The 23,749-nt window shown below is 42.4% G+C and overlaps 1 protein-coding gene across 5 annotated transcripts in view; it reads right to left on the reverse strand.

The window, feature by feature from the left end:
* PRDM2 (PR/SET domain 2) overlaps positions 1 to 23,749 on the reverse strand; it is a 186,639-nt gene that overhangs the window by 132,779 nt on the left and 30,111 nt on the right. For 4 of the 5 annotated variants that reach the window (XM_029064399.1, XM_029064403.1, XM_029064402.1 and 1 more), the window contains one exon: positions 13,477 to 13,629. In XM_029064399.1, coding sequence (XP_028920232.1) covers positions 13,477 to 13,629 — 153 coding nt within the window. Of the gene's footprint in view, positions 1 to 13,476; positions 13,630 to 23,749 lie in introns of those variants that run through there. The other variant, XM_029064406.2, reaches the window with a different exon arrangement.

The following is a 23,749-nucleotide window of genomic DNA, read 5'->3' on the forward strand; positions in this document are numbered from 1 at the left end:
TGGTTTGGTTTTATTTTAGATGGTATTTGTTAAGCGCATACTATGTGCCAAGCACTGTTCTAAGTGCAGGGATAGATACAAAGTAATCAGGTTGTCCCATGTGGGGCTCACAGTCTTCAGCCTCTTTTAACAGATGAGGAAACTGAGGCCCAGAGAAGTGAAGTCACTTGCCCAGAGTCACAAGCAGTTATTATGCTCGTTATCCAGGCTATTTTCGTTTTTAAGGTCCGTCATTAGTTTTGTTTTGTTTTGGGGGGTGGAGGGCTTTCGACCTCAAGGATTCCAAAGCTACAGGAACGTTAAATATCACGAGCATTGAAATGCATCCCAGATTTTGGTTGTAAATGCCGGAAAAGTATCTTGTCGTTTTCACACCTCGAGAAAAATATCTTGATTTTTTTTTTTTATGGAACCCAATTTATAAGGTGCACTTGAGGAAGCCATTTATAACAAAATGAGTCGTGGGAGAGGTATTGGAAGATGATTACCAATGTAGACTTCGGAGAATGTCAGAATTACATGCTACTCCACATTTATAATTGCATGACTGTTTACATCACAGCAAAATTCTAACTGAAACTGAAAGCGAAAAATATTGTTAGGCTGAAGAATTTGCAATCAACCAGCTGTTCGGTTCTCAAAAAGCTTTCACGGCTCTGCTGCCGTGTAAGTGTGAGGGTCATTTTTTTCAAATGAAATTTACTTTTGGACAGCAATATCCAACGACTTTGACTCTTCAGGCAATTACCCTGAAACGCAAGTCAAGGCCAAGGGGATTTGTGGACTAGGGAAATAATAATCTAGTCACATTATCTACATGCATTACCTGATCCTGCATGATAAAGGTCGATTGGCAGGGGGAGGGGAAAAGGAGAGGGAATGTTAAGCCATTCTACTGTAGAATGATTTTCAAGCCTAGCTTTGGAGAGGTGTAAACCGGATTGGCCTGCAACCGTTAGTTCCTTTAACCAGCCCTAACTCCACAAAGCACAAAAGATTCCAGTCACTAGTACTAAGAACTCTCATGCTTCTAACATTAGTATTTGTTAAGCACTTACTACGTGCAGAGCACTGTTCTAAGCGCTGGGGTGGATACAGGGTAATCAGTTTGTCCCACATGAGGCTCACAGTCTTAATTCCCATTTTACAGATGAGGTAACTGAGGTAATTTCGTTCTACTGAAATTCTTCTAAATCGTATGCTTCTGGGTTACAATGCAGATTATGAAATGCATTCTTTTTGGAGAACCTCCCATGGCTCAACTGCTAGAAGTCAACGTCGGCCCCTGTTGTTGTATTTTTTTGTCCTTTCACCCCAGGAGCTTCGTTCGGTGTTTACATTTTCCCGATTCTAATTTTCTAAATTTTCCAGATTCCTTTAACGACACGTTTTCCTTTCCCAAGACAAGCACTAGTGGATTCCATTTTCAATATTTCTGAACTACTGCAAAGTTCCTTGCAAGGGGTGATATTTTCACCTACTAATTTTCTTCTTAAACAAGTCAATTCCAAATGTCACAATTGAATCCTTGAGACTTTTACCTCTTGAAATTGGGAGGGGACTGACATACCTTTGGGTATTTACCCTCTCCCTACCCTTAATTATTAAAAAGAATAATAATAATGATATTTGTTAAGCACTTACTATTTGCTTTGATACTAGTCCGCTTTCCTGGCAAAAATTTTCAATGCTTTTTTTCTTTGGGGTATGGATAAATCCATCACAGCTCTTAAAAAAGTCAAGATAAAAATTGAAAATGTACAGTGAGGAAAAAAAAGCACAAAATATATATTTTAAGGGAAGAATTTCCAATTCTAAGATGTACGGATTGGCCAGTTTTGATAACTGTCATCAGCAATCTGCTTTGAGTTCCAACCTGGTCCAGAAGCACTACTACTGGGGGCGGTTGGGGGGTAGTTATAATTAGTTTCTGTATTCATTTTTCTATGGTCTTTCTGATGAAAAGCAGCCATTTATTGGAAATCGCTGTGACATTTTGGTGATGTCAAAAATTCACTCAGGCTCTCTGCATTAAAAAGGGAGTCTTTGTTTCCCAAGTTTTATTGTCAAAATGCAAAAGTTCATTTAATAATCTACTAATTTTCCAAGTCGCCTAGGTACAATTTCCACACGGCTCTCTATGTGAAGAACTAAACTGACAGCAACTCCACCTTAGCTCCTGAAAGGTCTTCCAATATCAACAGCTTTTGGCAACCACCAACCCAAGACTCTATTCAGACGAAAATGTAGAGGGGTGAAGCTTTAGGATCTACCCGTTCCTTAAACCACCCGACCTCAACAACTCATCCAATTTTTGTACTGTTGATTTACTATACAACACTTAAAGAGTAGGGGAAAATTAGCAATAATCATTTTAAATCCTAGCAGCCCTTTATATTACCTCAACGCCAGCTACACTCTCTGGAAAGTATTTGCCAGCTCTGTTGTATTGTTCCCAGCACTTAGAACAGTGCTTCTAAACTGTGAGCCCGCTGTGGGCAGGGATTGTCTCTATTTGTTGCTGAATTGTACTTTCCAAACACTTAGTACTGTGCTCTGCACACAGTAAGCGCTCAATAAATACGACTGAATGAATGACACCTAATAAACACTTAACAAATGCCATCATTATTATTACTCTCCCAAGTGCTTAGTACAGTGCTCTGCACAAAGTAAGCCCTCAATAAATGCCATCGACGATGATGACGGAACTTTTGGATCTTAAGCAAACAATACTTGAATCAAGCTTCAGCAACAGCAAAGTAAAAATGTTTCTCTTAAGCATCGGAGAAAATTTCATGTAAAAAGCTACTGGTGAGCATTATGTCAAACTTGCCACCCAGAACACAAGCTGCCTTTGTGAAGACAAATGGCTCTTGTTACTTAGATTGCTCTTCAACAAAGCTTTTATATTGCCTGGCTACCTGAGGGGAGTGCTGAATTCCGTATAAAGCCGCCCTTCATATTCACGGATGATGCTGATGGGGCGGACCTCCACATGCATGTCAATATGGTTGAAAAGACACATGCAAGATAGACACAGTGTCCTGCATTGCTTACATGGGAAGCAGCATGGCTCAGTGGAAAGAGCACAGGCTTTGGAGTCAGAGGTCATGGGTTCGAATCCATGCTCTGCCACTTGTCAGCTGTATGACTGTGGGCAAGTGACTTAACTTCTCTGGGCCTCAGTTACCTCATCTGTAAAATGAGGTAAGACTGTGATTAAGTCTTAAGATTAAGACTGTGAGCCTCACGTGGGACAACCTGATTATCCTGTATCTCCCCCAGCGCTTAGAACAGTGCTCTGCACGTAGTAAGCACTTAACAAACACCAACATTATTATTATTATTATTACTAGTTAAGGATACACCCTTGATGCACTAGTAGGTCTGTCCCACGTTGGAACAGCCTGTCTTGGACTCTGCCTCTTCACATTCTGAACCTCACAAACCCACTGCTCTAGGATCAATTGATCAATCGTACTTATTGAGTGCTTACTGTGGGCAGAACCCGGTGGGAGAGTTCGATGTCAGTTGGAGAGCAAATGCTTTTCTGATTTCTATCTACCAAGCCTATCTGTCTGTAGCAGTGGTCTTCCAAACGTCTGCTTCGCCGTGTCTGTACAGTGGTTTTCCTTCCCTCCCTAGCCTCGGTCGCCATCCAGCAGTTGCCTGGATATGCCGATGCCATCCATTCTACTCCCGTGCTCCATCCAGAGGATCTGTGTAGCTACACCAGGGAGCTGACTGTGTTCCGGGACCTCGTTATTGGTAATCTTGTTCTGTCATCTGACGTCCAGTATGGGTCAGAGTTGATGTTGATGAAACTGCTCCAGGAGTTGGAAGTGTCTTCCGAGGTAGATCCAGGTCTCACTGTCATCTAGAAGGCTGGACATCACAGCAGCCATAGCAGAACTTCAACTCGCCAGGAGGTTTATGTCTCATGACGATTCATTTTTGTCCAGCAATCTTCCGAAGACCACGCTGGCCTTTATGCATCTGCTTTCCCCCATCTGGGCACTGTTGGACAGCCTAACGCTTAGGTTACCGACTTCGGTGACTGCCCTGTGCTGTGTTGCCAATGCAAACCTTCGGGGGCGAGTACGGTTTCTTGGGCATAGGCGAGGACGTGGCTTCCGTTTTCTAAGGGTTTATCGTCTGAGCGCAGGGCTGTGCGGCACCTGCCAAGCGATTCATAATGACAGTCATGTATTCTGGTGTCATCTGCATTTAAAAGTTTACTGAACCGCTATCTCAGAGGCTTTGAAATGGTTGAGCTGGAAGTTTACCAGTTGATCGGAAGGAGATTCTGATGTCCGCTTGTAAATCCCTCGCTGCATCCTTTAACATGGCAACACAGAACAGGTTGAACAGGACCCGACCTGCCATGCAACTATGTCACTCCGACAGTTGAGGGGGAAAGGATTAGACGGAGATCCTTTTATCTGACCTTAATCAACCAGCCTGTCATGGAGTAGCCTAGCAATTTTGTTATATTTTCTCAGGGCAGCCAAATTTGCTGAAAAATTTCCAGAACCCCATTCTGCTGAGGTCATCAAAGATGCTTATCAAATCAAAACGCACGGTATGAAGCTCTCGGTATCGATCTCTGCGCTTTTTCTCTGTCACACTGCATAGATCCTATCTGCTGTGCCACAATTTGATCTGAAGCCACGTGTGATAGAGACAGCAGGTAAGTAACTGTAGTTCAGTAGCCTGGACTCTGACTAGAATCTTGCTAGCAGTGTAAAGCAGAGAGATTCCCCTGTAATTTCCAGAGTCGGTTCGCTCTTCTTTCTTCTTAAAGAAAAATGATTTGCCTAACTATAAATTTGCCGTATTCTGGGGTCAAGGGATAATTTCTGATCTTCAATCATTCAATTAATCAAGCATTTACTGAGCTCTTAGTTTGGGCAGAGCATTGTACTAAACATTCGGGAGAGTACAACAGAGATAGTAGACATGATCCCTGCCCTCAAAGGAGAGACTGACACTTAATCACAGGCAGGGGAATGCAATATGGATACGTACAGAAGTGCAAAAGGAGTATGGCAAGTGCCCAAGTGTTCAGGCGATGCAGAAGTACCCAAGTGGCAGTGAGGGGAGCAACGGACTTTGGAGATGAAAAAGATTAATGAAAGAAGGCCACCTGGAGGAGATATATGATTTCAGAGGGGCCCTGAAGATGGGAGAGCAGTGGTCAGCCAGATGTGAAGATGAAGCGAGCATGATGAGTTAAACTGGCTTGAGAGGAGTGAAGTTCACAAACTGAGATGGACTGGTGGACTGGAGGAGGAGTGAAGATAATTTAGGGGCAGAGAGCTGATTGCGGGCCTTAAAGTGGGTGGTCTGGAGTGTGGTTCAGAGAAGAATGGGCAACCATTAAAGGAATGGGGAACTGGGTGCAAAAACAATGTGTCAGAAAAATGAGCCAGGCATCTGGGTGAGGTGAGCAGTGGAACAGAGAGGGGACAAACTCGAGAGTCAGGGTCCATGACATTCCCACGTGTACACTCTTTCCCAGCACCTAGTACAATGCTCTGCACATGGTAAGCACTTAATAAGTGCTATTAATACTGCCACTGGAGCCAGGAAGGGCAGCAAAGAAGCTGACAGAGGGAACGAGTCAGGATATTTCAAACGCCTGGACCAGGGTAGTGGGCAGTTTGAATGAAGAAGGAAGAGAGGATTCTGGAGATGCTGTGAAGGAAGGGCTTTACTGATACACTTAACATGGGGGTTGAAAGAGAGAGAGCATCAAGGATCATGCCAAGGTTCAGACTTGAGAGATAGTGGAGAAGGATAATAATAACAATAATGTTGGTATTTGTTAAGTGCTTACTATGTGCAGAGCACTGTTCTAAGTGTTGGGTAGATACAGAGTAATCAGGTTGCCCCTTGTGAGGCTCACAGTCTTAATCCCCACTTTACAGATGAGGTAATTGAGGCATAGAGAAGTTAAGTGACTTGCCCACAGTCACACAGCTGACAAGTCGCGGAGCAGGGATTTGAACCCATGACCTCTGACTCCCAAGCCCATGCTCTTTCCACTGAGCCACGCTGCTTCTCTAATAGCAACGTCAACTGTGACAGGAAAATTAGATGGAAGAGAGGATTTGGGAGGGAAGGTGAGGAGTTCAGTTTTGGGCACGTTGAGCTTGAGGTTCTGGGAGGACATTTATGTAGAGATACCTTGGAGGCACGAGGGGTGAGTTTAGGGCTAGCGAGATAGAATTGGGAGTCCTCTGTGTGGAGATGAAAGTTAAAGGGATCGAGTATAGATTGAAAAGGGTAGGGGACTAAAAATTGGACTTTTGAGAGACATCCACTGATAAGGAATGGGAGACAGAAGAATAGCCAGAGAAAGAGACTTGAGGAGTGGCCAGTAAGATAGGAGGAGAACCAAGAGAGGATCCTGTCAGAAAATCCAAGTTAGATAGTGTTTCCGGAAGAAGACAGTGGAGAAGGGGAGGTCCACAGTACCAAAGGCATTTGAGAGGTCAAGGAGGATTAGGATGGAGTAGAGTCCATTAGATTTGGTTTAGAGAAGCAGCATGGTGTAGTGGACAGAGCAGGGTCCTGGGAGTCAGAAGGTCATGGGTTTTAATCCTGGCCATGCCACTTGTCTGCTGTGTGACTTTGGGCAAGTCACTTCACTTCTCTGGGCCTCAGCCATCTCATCTGTAAAACGGAGATTGAGACTATGAGCCCTATGTGGGACAAGGACTGTGTCCAACCTGATTTGCTTGTATCCACCCCGGTGCTTACTACAGTGCCTGGCACACAGTAAGCACTTAACAAATGCCATTAAAAGAAAAGTGAAATGAATGATACTTATTGAATGCTTACAGAGCACTGGCCTAAGTACTTGGCAAAGTACAAGACAACACTCATTCTCATCTCTTTTCCGGGGTCCTCCTCTGCTCCCCATTCACTAACTGTGGTAGTCCCCCAACTCTCAGTTCTGGGCCCCCTTCTATTCTCGATCTACACCCACTCACTGGCGAACCCATTTGCTCCCATGGCTTTAACTATCAGCTCTGCATGGATGATTCCCAAATCTACATCTCCAGCCCTGACCTCTTTCCTCTGCAGTCTTGTATTTCCTCCTAACTTCAGGACATCTCTATGTGGATGTCCCACTGATACCCCAAACTCAACATGTGCAAAACAGAAGTCCTCATATTCCCATCCAAACCCTGTCCTTCCCTTGCCTTTCCCATCACTGTAGACAGCACCACCATCCTCCCCAACAAACAATTCTGTTACCCTGACGTTATCCTCAACTAATCTATCTCATGCACATATTCAATCTATTACCACATCCTGACAGTTCAACTTTTATGGTATTTGTTAAGTGCTCACTTTGTGCCAGGCTTTCTACTAAGCACTGGGACAGATATAAACTAACCAGGTTGGACACAGTCCAGGTCCCACGTTTCAGGGTTCTTCAGTCAAAACCCTCTAAGCTCTTTGAATGCTCCCCACAGCCCCACAGCACTTATGTAAATATCCTTAAACTCTACTAGGTTCCATGATGGACATTGTCCTTTTCCATAATTTAATGCCTGTCTCCCACTGTAGACTGTAGACTCCTTGTGGGCAGGGATCGTGTCTACCAACTCGGTACTCTCCCGAGCACTTAGTACAGGTCTCTGTACACAGTAAGTGTTCTATAAATAGCACTGATTTACTGATTGCAACCTCCACCACTAATGGCCTAGTCTCAGAACTAGAACTATAACTCAAATTTCCTGATCCCCAGAGAAGTGCCACTAACCCAGAAACAGGACCAAAAGTGCATACGCCTAATCTCTGCACATGCTAGAAACAGGAGCAATAAACAATGGTCCTAATTTTAGTTAAAAGCAATATTCTATGCCCTGCATTTATTATGAGCATTTATGATCATGTATTTCAAAGCAACACTGGTAAACTGGGAACAAAGACAAAAATATTCTTCCTAGTCCCAGCTCTGGAAACTGCAGCCTAAGACTGGTCTTGAGAAGAGCAAGAATTTTTGGAAGAATATTTCAAAATAGCCTTAAGATCTGCTCCTAAATGCAAGGGGGGCAGTGTCAAAGCCTGTGTACACCAACTCTCACTGCGACCGATTGCACGAGGCCAAACGGACAAACAACCTCAATTAGATTGGTGCAATATGGCAATGTGTACTATCAGTTTTCCAATATCAACATTACACGGTTTTGAAAATGTAAACTTTGTTAAATGGTGTAAATAGGATTAATCTAGTGATTGTTAATCAATACGGTAGTACAAATATGAATACAAATACCACAATGTTACACTGAGGGGTGACGTACCTTGATCTTGTCTAGCTCGTTGCTGACCCCTTGCCCACGTCCTCCCTCTGGCTTGGAAGTTCCTTCCCCTCCATATATGACAGATCACCACTCTCCCCATCTTCAAAGTCTTATTAAAATCACTTTTTCCCCTACTCCCTTTCCTTTCTGCATCGCCTATGCGATTGGATATGCATCCTTAAAGTACTTGATATTCACCCCACCCTGAGCCCCACAGCACTTTTCTACCTATCCATAATTTAATATCTGTCTCCTCCTCTAGACCGTAAGCTCCTTGTGGGAAGAGAACATGTCTACCAACTCTTTTGTATTGTACTCTCCCAATTGTTTAGTACTATGTTCTTCTGCACAGAGAAAGCACTCAATAAATACTATTCATTGACGTACATTTCTATATCCTGTTTTTAAAAATAAATCCTTTGGACATTTAAGATAAAAATGATGATGGGTTGAATTTTTCATCAGTAGCACATAATATAAGCTATTTGATTGATATTTTCATGGGGAAAGCATTGTTTATTGGGTTTGTTTTCTCTCCCCTAAATCTTCTTAGTCAGTGTGACTCAGGTCTTCCTTGCAAAATGTGAAGTGTACCTGCCCCAATTATACTGTTTTCACTTGGGGTGTACTAATCCTGTTTGGGCTGACAAAGGCCAAGCCTGCCCTGTCTTTGCACTGATATAGTACAGTGAGTTTGTTATTTTTTAGATTTTTTTCCAACTGGGGAGTCTGGTAAATTCTGATGACATGAAAATGCCACAGAACAGGAAAAATTAGAAGGCTCTAAAAGTGAAGTGATCTTTGAAATGAGAGAAAATACCTAATTTTATGGCTTTAAAGCAAGTAGAAGCCAGTGTGGCCTAATGGATAGAGCACGGGCCTGGAAATTAGAAGGACCTGGGACCTATTCCCGGCTCTGCTACCTGTCTGTGTGACCTTGGGCAAGTCACTTCCCTTCTCTATGCCTCAGTTACCTCATCTGTAAAATGGGGATGAAGGCTGTGAGCCCCATGTGGGACATGGACTGTGTCCAACTTGAATAACCCGTATCCACCCCAGAACTTAGTACAATGCCAGGCACATAGTAACAAATGTCATTTTAAAAAAAAAGGTAAAACCTCCTCAATCAAATGGGTACGATGAAGACAGTACTCTCAGGGTGGGACTAGTGACTCAAATGTTCATTCTGCCAACAAGAAGCTTTCCCTGCCAATTCTGGGTTGATGCTAGACATGAAATTTTACTCAGGCAGACACAAGTGACGAAAAGAATATTATACTGGTAATCCACTTCCAAACTTCCAAACATATGCTTGCCCAGTGTAACAAAGCCAAAAGAAGGATGTAAATGGAATTAAGGGGAGCCAGAACTGAGCCTTGTGGGACTCCCACAGTTAAAGGGTGGGAGGCAAAGGAGGAGCCTGAAAAATGCAAAGAAGACCACGAAGGGACGGCCAGAGAGAGAGGAGGAGAGCCAGGAGAGGACAGTGTCCATAAAGCCAAGGTTAGACTATGTTTCAAGGCGAAAGGGATGGTCCACAGTGATGAAAGCAGCTGAGAGGTCAGGAAGGATAACGATGGAGTAGAGGCCACTGAACGTCTTAGAGAAGGTCACTGGTGACCTTAGAGAGGGCAGCTTCCAAGGAGTCAAGGGGGCAGAACCCCAATTGGAGCGGGGTCAAGCAGAGAATTGGACGAGAGTGGGTGCAGGCAACTTGCTCAAGGGGTATGGGGAGGATTAGTAGGATGGAGATAGTGTGAAAACTACATCTACAATCATTGTTCCATGTTCTGGCAGATCTTCTAGGCCATCTCCTCAATGGCAGAAGGCATAGTCATGAGTTCATTGAAGTGTTTTTACTCCCTGGAAAAATTAAAAATGATATGTATAACGTCTATTAATGTCTAACCTCCCGCTCTAGACTGTAAGCTCAGTGTGGGCAGGGAACGCGTCTACCGACTCTGTTGTATTATACTTTCCCAAGCACTCAATACAGTCCTCTGCAGAAAGTAAGTGCTCACTCGGTGAATGCCACTGTTTGATTGATTGATGGGATGGTAAGTTAGCGAGTCCTATCCAAACACGTCAGAGTTTAGTAATAACATAAACGGGCAGAATGATGAAAAGGAGTCCTTGTTGCTGGCAGCAACCTAACCTTGGAATTCTTCAGCTCTGCCATCTCTCCACTTCTCACACTTGTCCTTAGCTTGATCTCTGGGTCCTGTGGCAGGTTCTCAGGGGCCTCTTGTGTTGTGATTATGAGTAGCCGGGAAGTATGAATGCAGCTCCGGTTTCGTTGGAAGGAGTTCTTCGATTTAGCTTATTTTCCCCAAACGAGTTTCAATGTTGTCCTCACCCTGTTGAGGGCTGCTTGGTAGACAGTGTCTCTGAGAAACCCTCATTCGCTATGAGTGCCACCCTTTGTAATAAATCCTGGGTTCCAAAAGGGCTGACGAGACATTGTTATCAAGTGCCTTGCTGGTTTCTTTACTTTCTGGGCACTTGATATTTAGTCTTTTTAGTTGGGATACCTCTTTTCAGGGCCCTGATTCTACAGATTCTTTAGTTTGAAGCCTATAAGTCGATGGCCTATCTGTTACTCAGCCCTTCTCACAGCCACAGTAATCCATAAGTCTTTCAAGTCCCTTGTTCTTATAATAATAATAATAATGTTGGTATTTGTTAAGCACTTACTATGTGCCAAGCACTGTTCTAAGCACTGGGGTATATACAGGGTAATCAGGTTGTCCCACGTAAGACTCACAGTCTTCATCCCCATATTACAGATGAGGTAACTGAGGCCCAGAGAAGTTACATGACTTGCCCAAGGCCACACAGCTGACAAGTGGCAGAGGCGGGATTAGAACTCATGACCTCTGACTCTCAAGCCCTTGCTCCTTCCACTAAGCCATGCTGTTTCTACCACCCTCTGGCCTCTTGCTCGTACCCACCCTTCTGGCAGATGACTGCTCTCTCCATCTTCGAAGTCCTTCTGAAATCATGTGTCTAACCCAAAATTTCCCTGATTATCTCTCATCTCCCTACCATATATCCCCACCACCTGCCCTGCCCCGAAGGCCTAATGTCTCTATCTTTATGCTCTTTGCTTTCTCCAGCCTGTAATTTGATTTAGTGTCTCTCTCCCAAGCTAGAAAGCAAGTTCCTTGAGGGTAGGGATCATGTCTAACTCTTGGCCTAGTGGAAAGAGTAAGGGGCTGGGGGAGTCAGAAGCCCTGGGTTTTAATCCTGGCTCCGCCACTTAACTGCTGTGTGACCCCGAGCATGTCATTTCACTTCTCTGTGACTCAGTTCCCTCATCTACCAAATGGGGATTTAATATCTGTTCTGCTTTCCACTTACTCTCAGAGCCCAATGGGGAACCTGATTATAGTAACAACCCCAGCATTTAGATTAGTGCTTGTTATATAGTAGGTGCTTAATACCAAAATTACTGTTATTGTACTGAGTATAATGACCTACCCAGTGTAAGTGCTTAAAAAATATTACTGATTGCTTGAATGTCGAAGATCAGAACTCTTCCCTTGGCCCCAGAGTTCATCAAATTCAGATCTACTTCTCTGAAGGGGCCACCATCTCTTTCCTGGACAAGCTATTTATAGCCCTAAGAATCCTGTAGGTTGGAGAAGTTAACCTGGAGAAGTTAACCATGAAAAGCAGCATGGCTTAGTGAAAAGAGCATGGGCTTGGGAGTCAGAGGACCTGGCTTCTAATCCCCGCTCCGCCACTTGTCTGCTGTGTGACCTTGAGCAAGCCACTTAATTTCTCTGTCCCTCAGTTACCTCACCTGCAAAATGGGGATTAAGACTGTGTGTCCCACGTGGGACAACCTGATTACCTTGTATCTACCCTAGTGCTTAGAACATTATTATTATTATAAAACCTCACGACTCTACCTCTTGACCTGAGCCTCTTCCCAGGTACCCATCCAGCACCACTCCTAAGGACACCAAGCTAGAGGTCCACCCTAGCTGGATGATCCGATGGCCAGACCCTCTTAACTTTCTGATTGGATGCCTTGGGACGGTCTCTCCCCTAGCCCCCATCCTCCTTCTCCCCCTCTCCTCCCCGAGCCTCTGACATGGAAGGGTGCAGTGTGAAAACCACAGCCCATTGCAGGCCATCCCCATCAGAGTTCACAGGTAAGAGGTCCAGCCAGAACACCAGGCCTCAGCAAAAATACCAACTCCATCCTGCTTCCCTTCTCTGTAGACTGTTAATTCCTTTTGGGCAGGGATAACTCCTATTAACTCCGTGGCACTGGACCCCCTCCAAGCACTATGTACAGTCATCTGTACAAAGAAAGTTCTCCATAAATTCCATTGGCTCTCACACGCTCAGAGCCACCGTAGGCTTCACTGTAATTCTTGGCTTGACACTGAAATAAGATATTCCAAGTCTGTAGATGTTACAGAGTCTCCTCTCCTCAATTCTTAATAATTCTTATCTTTGGACCAATGTAAACCTGAAATAGTTTCAGTACAGATTAAAGTCAAAATTCAACTCTCGCAATGTATTTCCTTATTTGATTTTAAAAAAAATTGTCTCAAGCCAATGAGTCGTCCATCTTTCCTGCCATCCTGCCATCTTGTAAGGAAATTTAAAGAATTGATCAAACATTTAGGGGAATATAACTGATAAGCCACTACACTTTTACATGAAACCATGAAATCAAAGGTCATTATTTGGCTCTTTTGTTGCTTCAAATTTTAAAAAAGTTTCAAATTATTATTCTTCTGGAAAAATCAGTCTTTTTTTGTTGGTCGAATCTGGGAAGGGAAAGAATGGCAGCATACACTCTGTTCATTTTCTGAAACAAAGCAAAACTGCTTTGCTGAACTGAAACGATTTGTATGACTGCATTCATTCTGATGGTTAAGGATGTATTTTCGTCCACCAGTAGCCGCTGATATTTTCTTATTGTTGCTTAAGAAGTCTTCAGCAGGCAGGGGTTTTTGGGGTCTGCTTTTGTTTATTCACACACATCACACAAACGCACACCCACACATACGCACCCCTCTCCCCTCCCCCCGGCTCGCTCACACACACGCACACACAGAGGCATAAGACCTCTAGCAGTGACACCAGTGAAAAACAGTTTGGGGGCAAGGTGAACTAACTCCAACACTGCTACCTTTAAGGTTTTATAGTAAATGGTCCTGTTGATTTCCAGTGGAAACAGATTTTGCTCCTTCCCTGAGCGAGCCCAGTTCACATACCGCAGCCAGTTCCCCTTGTTTGGATCGGTGGCATCAACACACATCCATCCCAAGTTTGGGTAGTAGACCTTCAAGGAATAAAATGACACTGATTAACCACTGCTTTCATGGAATTATAAATATCTGCACAGGAGCTAACCAAAAACTCCACATTCCATTTTTTTAAAGCATTCAAATCTTCTCAGGATTCTACAGAAATAAGGCATTTAAAATAGGCACAAGCACAGAATGAATAAAACTTTTTTTTAGATCTGTGATGTTTCCTTGGAATTTTTTTTTTACTTTCTTCTTCTTTGCTTTCTTCTTTCAAAAACGGTGCTCCAAAATGGGATGAAATCCAAAGGGGCAAATACAAACTAAATGTTTGCAGAAAAAAACAAAAACCTAACAAAAAGAAAAACAAATGGAGAGTGGGGACAGACTGGGCCCAAATACAAGATAAAGAATTAGGAGTCAGTGATCTGGAAGCTGAGTCATAAATGAAATGCAACTCTGCTGTATGGTAATTTTCTAAATGCTTAGTACAGTGCTTTGCACATGGTAAGTGCTCAATAAAAAGCATTGATAGATCGCTTCCCCAACTAATTCAACACACCAGAGTCATGACAGACCAACAACTATCCTCAGCACTGGTGTATATATGTATATTTTTGTATATATTCTTATATTTAAACAAATCATGTTTATTAATCGCTTACTTTGTACTGTGCACTCTACTAAGCGCTTGGGAGATTAAGCCCATTGTGGAAAGGGAACGTGACTACCAACTCTTGTTATATTGTACTCTCCTAAGAGGTTAGTACCGTGCTCTGCACATAGTAGGCAAATCAATAAATATGCTTTATTGATACAGTATAACAGAATTGGTAGACATGTTCTCTGCCTACAAGGAGCTTTCAGTCTAGAGGGAATGTTAGTAATACACATGTCCGAATTTACCACATGTTAAAGTCTTACTATTTGCCAGGCACTGTACTAACTACTGGGGTACATACAAGCTAATCAGGTTGGACACAATCCATGTCCCACATGGCACTTGCCATCTTAATCCCCATTTTACAGATGAGGTAACTGAAGCACAGACAAGTGAAGTGACATCCCTATGGTCACACAGAAGACTTGTGGCAAAGATCGGTTTAGAATCCAGGTCCTTCTGACTCCCAGGCCCGTGCTCTATTAGTTAGGCCACAATTTATCTGTATATTCAATTATGCACTCTACTGTTTCAGTGTGACTTGCTGATACAGTTCCCGCTTTATACTTATTCTCCCTCTGGTTTTCACTATCTGTAAACAATGTTTGTCCATTTTCCCCTCGTGATAGATCGTAAGCTCCACAAGGAGAGGTAACGAGCATCTTGTTATTGTCATATTCTCTCAATAGCTTAGTACACTCCCTGGCATTTAGTAAGTGTTCAATAAATGCCACTGATTAACAGATTGGGGAACAACACAACAAGGATATGGGCTAATGAGCAATAATGCACAGAACATCACTAAAGAAAAGACAAAGATCAACCATCCTGTGGACAGTTTACCTATTCACTGGCCTGGATGCGACTGACTGGCTGGCCTATGCAATCTTTTGAGGTCCTGTCCAGTTTTATCACTCTAAAACAAAGGTACCGCTGACCTTAAAATGACAAATATTTCCTCATTTCTAAGCCTTGTTTGTTTTCTGGATATTATACATTTTTGCAGATTTTAGGGACAGAAACAGATCTTTTAGAACATTAGTATCAATGAGTATTTTCAAGTATTAGTCATAATATTGTTAAATATCTGTTTGCATCTTTAAATAATAATGATACCAACTCTGTTGTGTTGTACTCTCCCAAACATAGAGTAAGCACTCAATAAATAATCAAATGCCATGGATTTATTGATTATTGAGATTTTAAAGTTTCCAAGAACTGTGTAAAGCCCGGGGTAGTTGCAAAATAATATATATACACAGTAGCTCTGCTATTTTTTATTTCCCTTTCAGGAAAATGGCATTAATAGGTTGAGAGCTAATCAACTTGGTTTTTGTTTTTGCTTTTAAGCTGGGACACGGGGAGAACAAATGAGATACTATTATAATCAGACATCTCAAATAGTGCACAGTTTTCCTATAATGTGAGAGTTGAGTTCTTGCAGAACTGCATCTTGAGGACTCACACAGTGATACTCAACTTTGATGTCCCGCATATGCACAAGTGTGCATGTGCAAAAGCAGGTTCTCTAATAATCTGACCAAAGCAGGCTAATGCTATTGGAAAGAATGTTTCCTAATTCCCTAATTGCATGCTATACAAAACATAAATGGAAAACACATGTAACCGAAGAACTGAATGCACCAATTTAAAGCACAAGAAACAGTATCAATGGTAACTGGTAATCACCGTTCAATCAAGCAATCAGTGATATTTCTTGAGACTTACTGTATGCAGAGCCCTGTATTAAGCATTCGGGAGTGTGTGAGCTCGTTGTGCGCAGGGATTGTCTTTCTTTATTGCTGCATTGTACTTTCTCTGCACATAGTGAGCGCTCAATAAACACAACTGAATGAATACAATATGACAGAATTGGTAGAGATGTTCCCTGCCCACAATAAACAGTCTAGACGGAGAGACAGACATTAATATAAATGAGAGATGTGTACACATACTGTGCAGCTGAGATTAGGGTGAATACCAAATGCTCCTAGGGTACAGATCCAAGCACATAGGTGACCGAAGGAAGAGGGAGTCAGGGAAAAGACCTTTGGAAGACAAGTGATCTTAATAATGATTTGAAGGTGGGGACAGTGGTGGTCCAGTGTATTTGGAGAGGGAGGCATTCCAGGATAGAGGGAAGACATGAGAAAGGGGTCCACGGTGAGACGGACAATATCGGGGCACAGTGAGCAATCTGGCGTTAGTGGAGTAAAATGTGCAGGCTGGGCTGTATAGGAGTTTGTAGAGGTAAAACAGGAGGAGGCAAACTGATTGAGTACTTTAAAGACTATGATAAGGAGTTTGACACGGAGGAGGACAGGCAATCCCACTTGAGCAGTGGGGAGATGTGGTCTATACTTTTTTTAGAAATGGATCTGGGCAGCAGAGTGAAGTGTGGGCTGGAGCAGGGAGAGATGGGAGGCTGGGAAGTCAGCTAGGAGGCAGATGAAGTAATCAAGGCCGGGTAAGGTAAATACTTGGATCAGAATGGCAGCAGTTTGGCTGGAGGGGAAAGGACAGATTTTAGCAGTGCTGTGAAGGTAGAATAACGTTGGTATTTGTTAAACACTTACTATGTGCAGAGCACTGTTCTAAGCTCTGGGTAGATACAGGGTAATCAGGTTGTCCCACGTGAGGCTCACAGTTAATCCCCATTTTACAGATGAGGTAACTGAGGCACAGAGAAGTCAAGTGACTTGCCCACAGTCACACAGCTGCCAAGTGGCAGAGCCAGGATTCAAACCCATGACCTCTGACTCCCAAGCCCGGCCTCTTTTCCACTGAGCCACGCTGCTTTTGTTGATAGATTAAATATGTGGGTTGTATGAGAGAGATGAGCTTACCACAAAGCCAAGGGTGCAGGCTTGTGAGACAAGGAAGATAGTGGTATTGTCTACATTTCCAATGAGGTGAGGAAATTAACATCCACTAATATGCAAATGTAGTCAAACAGCTCCCCGCTCATTCCACAGCAAGGCAAGAAATAGGCTGGTGCCTTAGGTTTGGTGTGAAGAGGGTATATACCTTTAAAGGTGTCACATTGGTTTTAGATACTCCAGCTGTGCATGAGTCTTTACAGAAGAGTTTTTTTTGCCAGTCGCTACCCGGATGAGGGGAGAAAAATCTAGGGTAAAACATGGATGGAACAAAGGTGTTTGTGCCCAGTGGGGGAACAAGACAAATAGGCATTGCTTGTGTCAGCATCCCTTTCACCTTCCCACCCCATCTGAGAACACAACCAGTTCCTGGAGCTCTGAATGACATGAACTCTGGCTTCCAGGTTGAAATATCCTTTCAAAGAGCCAGGCTCAGCAGAGGAGGAAGCAATGCCTAACCCTTCTGAAAGAAAGACATTAGCTGCACGGTTTGGTTACCATGAGATGCATTTAAAAAATGTTGACATTTAAGCAATTATTAGCCCTTAGGTTAATATCCTACTTGGAGGAATACAAAGACACACTCTTCTTTGGCAACCTGACTCCCATTCCTATTACACACCCCAATCCATGGCTCTATTCCAAAAACAGGACACCCTCTGAAATCAAATGGAACCCAACATGGTGACAAATTCACGCAAGAAGATAATAATGAAACTATGGAACACACAAGTCAGCCTGCTCAAAATGGCCTATTTCAAAAAAATAAAAAAACAACATAAGCCCCAGATCGCTTCTAAAGACTACGGAACATATACTGGTCTCACTGAGGAAATATTTTCAATGACAAGAACGTGGAGGAGTACGTTTGCTAGCCCTTTTAAATAACTGAAAACATAGATCAAACACAATATTTATGCACCAAAAAGTATTTAATTTTGTTTTTACTTTTAACTGAAAAAGTTAAAATATCTAACAAATGATCCCGTTTACAAATAAACGAAAAAATTAGTTGATCAATCGGATTTAATGAACATCTACTGTGACCAGAGCTTGGGACAGCATAATAGGATTTAAATAATATAACTATAAGTAAGATAATAATATCTGTGGCACTTATTAAGTGCTTACTATATGCCAGGAACTGTACTAAGGACTGGGGTAGATACAAGATAATCAGGTTGGACCCATCCCTCCCATGTGGTGCTCACAGTATTAATCCCCACTGCACAGATGGGGAAACTGAGGCACAAAAAGTTAAGTGACTTATCCAAGGTTACACAGCAGACTAATGGCGGAGCCATGACCAGAACCCAAGTGAGGGGACTCTCAGGCCCGTTCTCTGGTGAGGGGACTCTCAGGCCCATGCTCTTTCCACTAGGCCATAGATATGATTCCTTCCCTCAAGGAAGGTCCTATGGAAGAAATGTGATTTTGGAAAGGCTCTGATGGTGGGGAACAATGCCAGGTGTAAAGGAAGAGGGGGCTCCAGGCAGATATGGGGGCAAGAGGTCAGTGGCAGAAAAGATGAGAATTAATCTCAAAAAATATGCTGACTTGAGAGGAACTCAGTTGAGTTGTGGTGAGAGAAGAGAATGGATAGGAATGGGTTTGTGGTGGTATGGGGGTGGAGGGGGTGAAGAGAGCTGATTTCATGTCATAAAGTCAAGGGTCACAACGTTCAGCTTGGGGTGAGAAGGAATGGGCCACCATTAAAGGTTTTCTGAGGAATGGATAAATGTTTGCCAAACAGAGAAGCAGTGTGGCCCAGTGGATAGAGCACGGACTGGGAGTCCGAAGGATCTGGATTCTAATCCAGGCTCTGCCACGTATCTGCTGTGTGACCTTGGGCAATTGATTTTACGAGATGTTCTTCCCCTTGACTCTATTTATTGCCATTGTTCTTGTCTGCCTGTCTCCCCCGATTAGACTGTAAGCCCGTCAAACAGCAGGGACTGTCTCTATCTGTTGCCGACTTGTTCATTCCAAGCGCTTAGTACAGTGCTCTGCACATAGTAAGCGCTCAATAAATACTATTGAATTAATGAATGAACTTCCCTTCTCTGTGTCTCAGTTACCTCATCTGTAAAATGGGGGTGAATACTGTGAACCCCATGTGAGATATGAACTGTGCCCAACAAGATTAGCTTGTATATATCCCAGCACTTAGTACAGTACCTGGCACATTGTAAGCGTTAAACAAATACCACTAAAAAAACTAAACTAAACAACAGTGACAAAAAAACCAGCTTTTCAAAAAATGATCCAGGCATCAGAGTGAAACCTGGACTACAGAAAGGAGACACTAAAGGCAGAGAGGTGAGTAAGGAGACTCATGTGGTGATCAAGATGTTAATTTGATCAGCCTTATCGATTACATTCAGTAACATTCTTCAGAACAAAATTGTGAAGACTTCTATTATAACTGAACTCTTAGTATTTGTCCAGTGCTAAGTATGATAAGATTAGTCTCTCTGAACTCCACTTACACCAATCACTTGGCACATTTCATTTCTGTAAAATGTTTATATGCTTCTGTCATTTTTATATTGTTGTTTAGGAGAAGGTTTCTTTCACGTGTGTTGTATCTCTTCTACTGTATAGAGTTAAATCTCAATTTTCTGGACTATCTTTTCTCCAGAAGATGCCTTTCTTCAGAAATTAGTCTCCACAGTGGCTTCCATGATTTTTCCTGCTATCTACTGTGGCTATCCAAAGGCAAAGCCAAAAAAGCTGCACTCAGAACCCTCTTGAAAGACCTCTAGATTAGGCAGATGGGCTCGACAAGGAGCGTCTCCAAGTCTAACGGGACAAGCTCCCTACCAGATGTTCCTGAGATGTTTAAATGGTGTTCCTCTCTTCAAAAAATTAGTTTTTGCAAAATGGGACTGACCTTCCAGTGAAATGAAGTCTACCTGCATCTTTCGTTTTCTGCTCACTGCACTGTAAGTTCTCTGAAGGCAGGGGCCATATCTTATTCGTAATTTCCTCAGCTTCTAGTATAGGGTCTTGTAAACACTAGGCACTCAGTAGCACTGCTGGATCATTCTCCAGACTGAATACTGAAAAACAGACTGACATAAACCCATCTAAATTTGTACATTTTTTTCTGGGATAAAGAGAAGAATGCTTTCCTTATCCCTTACACAGCATGGAACCTCTAATTAATGGACACAGTATGGCCCAGGGGACACATCTGAGCTGTCAGTTCATTCTACCCAGTCAATCTCCACCATGTCAAACAGTAAAAGATGAAAAATAGTTGCACAGGAGAATAAAAAGTTTTTTTTCTTGCAGAGACTATCTCTTTGAATCAGTAGCCAAGTTAATTTTATGGTAAACCTATATCAAGTCTATGAGTAGGCTTGTGAATATTAAAAATCCACATAGAAATAATATGAGGGATTCTTAATGGAACTGCTAATGACATGGTTTAAACAGGTACTGTGAAGATTAAGCATTTTATATATCCAGTCCTCAATAACCCACTCCATGGACTTAAATGGACTTCCTGCCCAAATAATTGCCCTCTCCTGAAAACTGCTATGGACAGTATTCAGGCCTAGGTGTGAATCTCTGAGGAGGAATGTCAGTACACAGCACCTGGGGGTAGGGCCAGGGGGTGATTCTGCTGGATGCAAAGAGGCTACAGCTCCGCGCCCTTGATGACAACTCCCCTAAAAGAAGTTAGAGAAGCAGTGTGACCTCCTGGAAAGAGCACACGCCTGGAATTCAGAAGAACTGGGTTCTAATCTACACTCTGCCAGTTGTCGGCTGTGTGACTTTGGGCAAGTCACCTAACTTCTCTGTACCTCAGTCTCCTCATCTGTAAAATAGGGATTAAATCCTCCTCCTTTCTCATTAGGCTGAGTGCCCCACATAGGACAGGGACTGTGTCCAACCTGGTTATTACATATCTACCCCAGCACTTATGTACAGTGCTTGGTAAATAGTAAGTTCTGAAATATAATATTAATATACGGCTATCCCAAGTGCAACTTCAGTTCTTTCACAATACCTAAGCAATTAAGTACTCACAATCCCCTTACTTACATACATATCTTTTTACTCTATTATACCCTTAGAACTACCTTTTATTTTAGGGTCCAACTCCCTCACTAGATTGTAATCTCCCACATACTTAGTACAGAGCTCTGCACCTAGAAGGCCCTCTGTGAACACTATTGATTACTGATTGGTTGAAGTGTGATAGTTACACTGTCAGTCCCTTGGAGGACTGTGCAAAATGAGTGGAGGGGAGGCAGATTTTTTCCCCACTGCATCTCCAGAGAATGCATTGGTGGACTTTCTGGAATGGCTCCATATGAGCATTTTATCCATTATCCCTTAGGAAATGTTTTTATAATTATATGCAATTTGATTTTTTAGAATTGAACCTCAAATCCACACAACAAAAGAATGCTTCCCAAACACTGAATTACTGAATCAAACCCGTTGCTCTTAAGCTACTTTATCTACATGATTATATAGATGATTAAACATAACTCACTAAACAAGCACTTATCCTAACCTGCCTTCATTACTTTATCAGCCTCCTTCCTGACTTCCCTGCCTCCTGTCTCTCCCCACTCCAGTCCATACTTCACTCTGCTGCCCGGATCATTTTTCTACAGAAACGTTCAGTCCACATTTCCCCACTCCTCAAGAACCTCCAGTGGCTGCCCTCCCACCTCCGCATCAAACAGAAACCCCTTACTACCAGCTTTAAAGCATTTAATCACCTTGCCCCCTCCTGTCTTACCCTCCTGATTTCCTACTAGAGCGTGCACACTTCTCTCCTCCAATTCCAACCTACTCGCCGTTCCTCCATCTCGGCTATTCTCACCGTTGACCTCTTGACCACGTCCTGCCTCTGGCCTGGAACGCCCTCCCCCTACGTAACTGACGATCATTCTCCCCATCTTCAAAGGCTTACTGAAGGCACAGCTCTTTCAAGAGGCCTTCCCTGACTAAGCCATCATTTCCTCTTCTCATATTCCTGTCTACACCACCCCTCTACTTGGATTTGCTCCCCTTATTCACCTCTCCCTCAGCTCCACAGCACTTATGTACTGATCCATAATCCATTATTGGCTGTCTCCCCCTCTAGGTGTGAGCTCATTGTGGGCAGGAAACATGTCTACCAACTCTGCTATACTGCACCTGCCCAGGTGCTTAGTACAGTGCTCTACACAAAGTGCTCAATAAATACAATTGATTCATTGATATCATACCAAAGAATAATGAAAAACATTGAGAAGCAGCATGGCATAGTGGATAGAGCACAGGCCTGGGAGCCAGAAGGTCATAGGTTCTAACCTAGGCTCTGCCACTCATCTGCTCCGTGAGCCTGGGCAAATAACTTTACTTCCCTGTGCCTCAGTTACCTCATTGTAAAGTGGGGATCAATAATGTGAGCCCCACCTGGGACAGGGACTGTATCCAACCCAATCTGCTTGTATCCACTCCAGCGCTTAGTATACTAGGCCTGGCACATTCTAAGTGCTTAACAAATACCATGACTATTATTACTGTTATTATTATTACTTTCCAGGAACTTTAAAGACAAGTATACCAAAATATTCTGTCCCCAGGGCAAGCATTTTGTTAAACAATATTAGAGTTGGGAATCTGAAATCTTCTTTACTTAAATGAAACTTCATCATTGCACAAATTAATTCATTTAAAATGAATGGTGAATTGATAGAAAATAAAGGATTTTAAAAATCATTTTACTTGACTGGTCTATCAAGGTTTAACCTGCCCACTGAGATGCAAAAAGTCACATAGTCTAATAACTCACTGAGGCATTTTGCTTTGGATTCTGGAGCAAAAGGTTTATAATAGCATTTCAGTGTTGCTCAGAGTTTTAGATAGAGTTTGGAATGAAACATAGACTTTAACAATTGTTATCCTACTGAATGGAAAACACACCATATTCTATCTTAAAAATGAGAAAAGTCAACATTTTTTCTACTTTTCTGCAAAAATGAATGCCTGGAACTGCATTATCAATTGTGAAACTTTTTTTCTTCAAACTAGATTAAATAACTTTCTAATAGTTGTGGATGAATCTTATTCCTCACCAAAATTGAAAACATCTTCCATAATCTAAGGAAATCATTGGTTTATTAAAACTGATTATTAAAACAGCCTTTTTAGATATTCCTTAGAGTGTATTTTTATTTTAAAAAATCAAGTGGAAAAGTTGACGTCACAACTCTAAGTCTATTTGTCTGAAGTTCTTTTACATTTGGATTTGATATAGTTATACTATACAGATTACACATATTTAATATCATAAAATTCAAACAATGAATCTTACTTCCCTTCCCAGAACCTAAGTGACTGCCTGTCTGCTTTTATCTGATCCAAGACAAGGAAAGCAGTGGCTGATTAATTTATATGGAGTTATACCGTTCAGTCTTTGTTCATGAAAGAAGCCACTCTGAAAAAGAACATATGGTGCACAATTTTTCTGGATTACATTTGTTTATTCTATTTTACTGCAGCTTACTGTCAACAGAAAAAGACATGTTTAGTTATTTTCAAATTCTTGACTTTATCTCAAATGACATGGCTTACATTGCCTTTTGCAATGTCTTGATTTGATAT

The sequence above is a fragment of the Ornithorhynchus anatinus genome, chromosome 5 (genome assembly GCF_004115215.2).
Source record: "Ornithorhynchus anatinus isolate Pmale09 chromosome 5, mOrnAna1.pri.v4, whole genome shotgun sequence".
Lineage (NCBI taxonomy): Eukaryota > Metazoa > Chordata > Mammalia > Monotremata > Ornithorhynchidae > Ornithorhynchus > Ornithorhynchus anatinus.